Genomic DNA, 6,607 nt, shown 5'->3' on the forward strand with positions numbered 1-6,607 from the left:
GGGACATTGTGAAGGAATGCTCGGACCGATCCGGGGACACTCAGACGGTGGAACGGAAGCTTCAGAAACTGAAGGCAAGTCTGCAACCGACCAGTGCAGACGCCACACACATGCTAGTCTATGATCTGGACTACGTCCTGGACTGTGATCTGGAATGGGATCTAGTCTATGATCTGGACTGGATTCTGTATGTGATCTGGAACAGGATCTAGTATATGATTCAGACTGGGTACTAGAATGTGATCTCAAATGGGATCTAGTCTATGATCTAGACTACGTCCTGGACTGTGATCTGGAATGGGATCTAGTCTATGATCTAGACTGGGTCCTAGAATGTTATCTGGAATGGGATCTAGTATATGATCAGGACTGGATTCTGTATGTGATCTGGAACAGGATCTAGTACATGATCTAGTCTGGGTACTAGAATGTGATCTCAAATGGGATCTAGTCTGTGATCCAGACTAGATTCTCAATGTGATCTGGAATGGGATCTAGTCCATTTATCTGCCGCTCTGCTCCTCCTGCAGCTTATAGCCCTTCTGCTCTACTTAGCTTGTTTACATTAAAGTGGGGTCATCTGGACCCCACCAGACAGTGCACTGAACTGTTTTTTATCTTTGATGTTTGAGTTTCTCTAATGTCCATGGCAGACATAAAATCCTGTCCACATTTGTCATGGAAGGAATCACACATCAGTATATGGTTGGGGTCATCTGGACCCCAAAGAGAGCGGAAGGGTTAAACTCTGATCACATGAACATTTTTCTGATTTTTGTGCTCCTGTGGTTTTAACGGGACGTACTGCCCGTCGTTCTCAATCGATCTGGACGCCCTGCAGGGTGCCATGGGTCGCGTGGAGGAGGGGGAATCTCGTCTCACTCAGGTGTGCGAGGAAGGGGAGAAGCTGCTGCTTCATCTCCCCAAAGCCAGCGCTGCACAGGTGCAGCAGCACCTGTCTTCCATCCAGCAGGACTGGGACGGCTTTGTGGAGCAGTGCAGGCAGAACCAGCAGATCCTGGAGGACAGCGCCTCGCTCATCAGGGGGTATGCTCCTCCCAGACCTGCCCACCCCCCCTGTAGACCCACAGACATCAGAACTATGACTCATGCAGGTTTGAGGGACGCCTAAAGGAGCTCAGGAGGTGGCTGGACCAGATGGAGAGCAGGATCAACTCGGACCAGTTGGAGGTCAAGCAGCACGGCTCCGAGAAAGCCGTTTTGGAGCTGGTAGAGGAATACCAGCAGGAAGTGCTCCAAGAAAGGTTTCCCGTCCTCGTTCTCAGCAGCAAAACATGCAGAAGAGGTTTTCCTCCAATCAGGTCTAACTCTCTGTGACTACAGGGACTCGTTCGAGCGCCTCCATCAGGAGGGCCAGGCGCTGAACGAGGGCGGGCGTGGCGACGGCAGCGAGACCCGGGTGTCGGCTCAGCTGCAGTCGCAGCACCAGGCCCTACTGAGGCGGGTCAGAGAGAGGCTGCGCAGCTGCCAGCTGATGCTGCAGGAGCAGAAGGCCTTCCAGGAGACGCTGCAGAGCACCTGGAGCTGGATCGGCGGCATCCAGGACCGCCTGGACTCCCTCAGCAGCACGCTCGGTACCAAAGAGACTCTGGACAAGAGGCTGGGGCTGGTGCAGGTCTGTACATGTGCACTTTTGACTCTCAGCACACTGTAGGCCACATGCCTGACCAGAGGGGTGTGGCCTCCTGCAGGACATCCTGCTCATGAAGGGGGAGGGGGAGGTGAAGCTGAACATGACTGTAGGGAAAGGAGAGCAGGTGCTGAAGCACAGCGGCCTAGAGACCCAGGAAAGGATCCACTCTCAGCTGCAGAACCTGAAGGACGCCTGGGCCAACATGCTGATGACCGCCATCAGCTGCCACAGGTGGGACACGCCCCCTCTGCCCGTCGCAAAGGTGAGGTCACCTTCTAACTGTATCCTGTCCCCGCAGTCGGCTGGAGTGGACGGTGTCCCAGTGGAGCAGCTTCCAGGAGGACCGGAACCAGCTCCTGCAGTGGATGGAGTCCGTGGAGCAGGAGCTGGGTTTGGTTCTGCTGCAGCAGCCGGGTCTGAAGGAGAAAGCAGCGCTGCTGGAGCGAGTGCGCAGCATCCAGGCCAACGTGGACGCTCACGCCGGAACGCTGTCACACCTGATGGAGAAAGCAGCCGAGATGCACGAAAAAACCGGAGACCAGACTTTTGGACCAGAGTCTAGAGTGCAGCTCAACACACGTTTTACTGATGTGTCTGCCGTCGTCAAGGTGACCAAACCAGAATCTGTTCGTGACAACAGTTAAGACTGACATGTAATGACTGTATCCTAGTGTGTGATCTGTGATCCAGACTGGATTCTAGAATGGGATCTGGATTAGGATTTATTGTAGGATCCAGACTGGGATCTATGATGACAGGAAAGTTTCCTCACACATTGAGCCTTCTTGAAGTGGGTTTTGTAACGATTATGGTCACTCACTTAAACGGCGATGACCCTGTTAGAACTCTGACGTCCTTCCGCGACCTTGTCCTGACATTTGTCTTCGTGGACTCAGGGGAAGGTGCAGTCGCTACAGAACATCGTGTCTGAGCATGAGCAGTATGTGGACGCCGTCAGAGACTTCAATGACTGGCTGATCAATGCAAAGGAGGAGCTGCAGCGCTGGTCTGACCTTTCAGGAGACTCCCTGAGCATCAGACGGAAGCTCTCCAAAGTCCAGGTGAGGACACTGGAGACACAAACGGAAACGGCGGTTCTGACCGCACAGACAGATCAGAGCTGAAGGTTTCTGTTGATGAACACATTTTACTATCACAAGAGGGGGCGTGTCTTCTAACACACAAGTATATTTGTATAAACCCCTTTTGTAGCTTAGGCTGAACTTTATGTCTATCCTAATTGTTTCATTGTTTCAGAAGAGAGAGGGATGTGGGTGTGTATGTGTGTGTGGGGGGGGGTATCCTCACTTCATCTTCGGATCTCCATCTCCTCCAGGAGCTGCTGGACTGTAAGCAGTGCGGTAAGGAGAGGCTAAGTCGGGTCCAGAGGTTCGGGGCGGTGGCCCGAGACAACACCAGCTCCGGAGGCTACGAGGCGCTGGAGCGCGAGGAGGCAGGCCTCCTGTCGTCGTATGAACAGTGGGAGCGCGGAGTGCTGCAGACGCGCACCAGCCTGGAGACGGCGCTGTCGCAGATCTCCAACTCGGAGCAGGAGTTCGGCAGCCTTACGGCGCAGCTGGAGCAGGACCTCCTGGACTTCAGCGCTCAGCTGAAGGACGTGAGGCTGCGACTGGTCCAGGCAGAGCGACACGGTGACGGGGAGGAGGCCGCCACGGCCTGGAGAGCAGCTAAGGCAGGACAGGCTTTGGTCCAGCAGACCGTGGTGGAAAAATCAACTGATGGTGACCGAGTCGGTTTTGTGATGTGCAGGACTGTCTGGAGGAACTTGTCAAAGCTGAAGCCACATGTGAGCGTCTGAAGACCCAACTCAACGACCTCTGCAGGTTCTCCAGAGACATCGGCTCCCAGTCAGAACGAGTCTCTGCTCTGATCAAAGACTACAACAGGTGAGGAAAGATATCACTGATAAAGAACCCAGGATGAGGGTTTTGTCAGTGTCCCTCTTTTCTGCTGATCCAGAGCAGAGATCAGCATCAACTAGACCTTATTAACAGTCTCATGAGGAGGTCTGCAGCCTGGGGTCACTTTCTTCTCCTGTGTAGATTCTTTTGTTCTCATCTGGGTTAAATCAAATCAACACTATTTATAAAACAAAAACATTTGAAAATTTTGAAGCGTTTAGACAAGACTGATCAGCAGAGAAGCCAGAAGTCCAGAGAACGACCAGTCACCTGAGGTACTGTTATTTCTGGAGTTTATCAGATCAGGAAAATCTAGAAATAAACAAGTGTTTGGACTAAACAGGACTGGCCCAAAGACAGAGCCCAGTGGTCCAGCATGACTGCTGAGTGAGGACATGAAATGTTACGCCAGGCATGTCGAGGCAGAGCAGGCCCAGGGTATCATCTGCATCCATGAGATCTTTGAGTCCTTATTCATGCAGACCAGATACTTCATATCTTTCTCTCTGCATTTGTGTAAAACCATACAGGAGAGTCACATGACCTCGCGTGACCATGACAAGACTCCAGAGTATCTGAGGGAACCCCCTTGTGAAGCAGTTTCTCATTCTGACACTTTAGCTCCAACATTAACATTGGAGCCACTCTGGTCTCGCTGGTCACTGCGGTCATTCTGGCCGGTTTGGCCTCTATGTTTTCCCTGGTTGTAGCTGTGTGGTGCAGTGGTAGGGCGGTCGACTCCTGATCGGAACATTGTGGGTTCGATTCCCACCTTGCCTGCTCATGTGTCAAAGTGTCCTTGGGCACTGAACCCCGAATTGCCTCTGGTGGAAGATTGGTACCAGTGTTCGGCAGCGGAGCCACCACCAGTGTGTGAATGGGTGAATGGGTGAATGGGTCTGTGACTGGGCCCTCGAAGGAGGATAGAAAGCGCTATACAAGTATACACCATTTGGTCTCTCTGGCTGCTCTGGTCGTTCCGGCCTCTCTGGAACTCTGAACAGGACATTTGCTGCTTGTTTTCTCCTCCTGAACATTGAGCTTTCCTCCGACCTCCTAACAGGAGCATTTCCTCCTCAGTCTGAGCTTGCAGGCCTCCAGGGACTGCCAGAGCAGGGAGCGGCAGCTGGACCAGAGGTTCCGCTCTGTCTTCAGAGACTTCCAGCAGTGGCTGGTCAATGCCAAGATCACCACAGCCAAGTGCTTTGACGAGCCCCAAAATGTCAGCGAGGCGTCTTCAAACCTGCAGAAAGTTCAGGTAGGTCCGTCTGGATCTCCTCTCTCAGACCGTCTCTGTTTGTGACCACTGTCTCTGTAAACGGCGTCGTCCTATCAGGAGTTTCTGAACCAGAAAGACACCGGTGAGGCGAAGCTGAACTCTGTGCTCGTGAGCGCCGAGCGATTGGTCGGTGTTATGGGCAAAGACGCTGCCGACGCAGTCCGAGGTAAATGCAACGTGGCTAGAGAAGACTGGAAGAACTTCATGTCCACCCTTCACAGCAGGGAGGCCAGTCTCCAGGTGAGTGTGTGCATACTCTCCAGGACTCCAGAACGGTCTCGTTCTGACCCGTCAGAACCTTCTCACTATGGTTGTTTCCTGCCAGAACCTTCTGTCTCAGATGAAGGACTTTGAGGCCAGCGCCGAGCCTCTCCAGCAGAAGCTGAACGCCACAGAGCTGGTGGTGCAGGAGAGCAACAGCAGACTTCATGACCTCACGGCCAAGAGGGCGGAGCTTCAAAAACTTCAGGTACAAAGAAAAGCTACCCGATGCTACCTGATTCCAGCAGATTCCAGCGGATTCCACAAGATTTAAGCTTATTCGACCTGATTCCAGTTGATTCAAGATAAATCCACTAGATTCCACCTGCTTCCAGTAGATTTGATCTCATGATAGCTAAATCCAGCTGATTCCACCCAATTCCAGATTATTCTAACTGATTACAGCTGATTCGAGACGATCCCACCTGGTTCCAGAGGATTCAGGATGACTCCACCCATTCCACCTGAAGTGGATTCTAACTGAATCCAGCTGATTCCAATGGATTCCAGTCGATTCCAGCGGATTCAAGTTGATTCCAGCTAATTACAATAGATTCAAGCAGATCCCAGATTATTCCACCTGAGTAAAGTGGATTCAAGTTTATTCCATCTGATTTGAGGTGATCCCACCTTATTCCAGTGGATTCCAGTTGATTCCAACTGATTCTAGGGGATCTCACCTAATTCCAGTGAATTCAATATGACTCCACCCGTTTTCACATGAAGTTGATTCTAAGTGATCCCAGCTGATCCCAGCTGAGTCCAGTGGATTCAAGTTGATTCCAGCTGACTTGAGATGATCCCACCTAATTCCAGTGGATTCAAGATTACTCCACCTGATTGTACTGGATTCAAGTTGATTCCAGCTGATTTCACTCGTTCCAGTAGATCCCAGCTGATTCCAGCTGACTACAACTGATTCCACTGGATTCCAGCTGATATCCCACCTTATTCCACCTGGTTCCACTGGATCCCAGATGATTCCAGTGGATCCCAGCCGATCTCAGCACTGTCAGGACATCAAGCTCCTCCTATCACTTCAGCTAACGTTTTCCGCTCAGCTTTGCTAAACTCCTGTCTGTCTGCAGAGCCTCACCTGTCTACCTGCGTGTCTCCGTCCTAACCTGCTTGTGCTCTTCCAGTCTGTGCTGGAGGACTTGGCCTCTCTGGAGACTCAGCTTCTGCGGCTGAAAGAGAAGGCCCGGCTGCTATTGGAAGAGTATGCGGCCGGGAAGGGCTTTGTGCACCGTGTTTCCCAGCTCTCTGCTCAGCTCTTAGCTTTAACCAACCTGACCAAGGTACGGCTCCGCCCACAACAGCAGCTTTCATTGTGAAGGTCCAGAGCTCTCTTCCTGTTTCTCTTGCCAGCTTCCTGTTTGTTGTAGAATGTTCTGCTGTTGCCTCTCATGTGTGGAAAGTGACTTCTTTGTTGGAGTGTTGACCACAAACATGTTCCTGTTATCTGAACTCAGTCTTTCTCAAATGGCGGGG

General features: G+C 52.0%; 1 protein-coding gene across 4 annotated transcripts in view; it reads left to right on the top strand.

Moving 5' to 3' along the window:
* Positions 1-6,607, top strand: part of syne1b (spectrin repeat containing, nuclear envelope 1b) — a gene marked incomplete at its 3' end in the record, with an annotated part of 72,058 nt that overhangs the window by 18,487 nt on the left and 46,964 nt on the right. For 3 of the 4 annotated variants that reach the window (XM_024265569.1, XM_024265567.1, XM_024265568.1), the window contains 12 exon segments: positions 842-1,047; positions 1,116-1,265; positions 1,345-1,636; positions 1,713-1,885; positions 1,953-2,262; positions 2,551-2,715; positions 2,991-3,347; positions 3,425-3,561; positions 4,657-4,834; positions 4,913-5,095; positions 5,181-5,324; positions 6,259-6,414. In XM_024265569.1, coding sequence (XP_024121337.1) covers positions 842-1,047; positions 1,116-1,265; positions 1,345-1,636; positions 1,713-1,885; positions 1,953-2,262; positions 2,551-2,715; positions 2,991-3,347; positions 3,425-3,561; positions 4,657-4,834; positions 4,913-5,095; positions 5,181-5,324; positions 6,259-6,414 — 2,451 coding nt within the window. 4 annotated transcript variants of the gene reach the window in all.

This window comes from Oryzias melastigma, unplaced genomic scaffold (genome assembly GCF_002922805.2).
Source record: "Oryzias melastigma strain HK-1 unplaced genomic scaffold, ASM292280v2 sc00254, whole genome shotgun sequence".
Classification (NCBI taxonomy): Eukaryota; Metazoa; Chordata; class Actinopteri; order Beloniformes; family Adrianichthyidae; genus Oryzias; species Oryzias melastigma.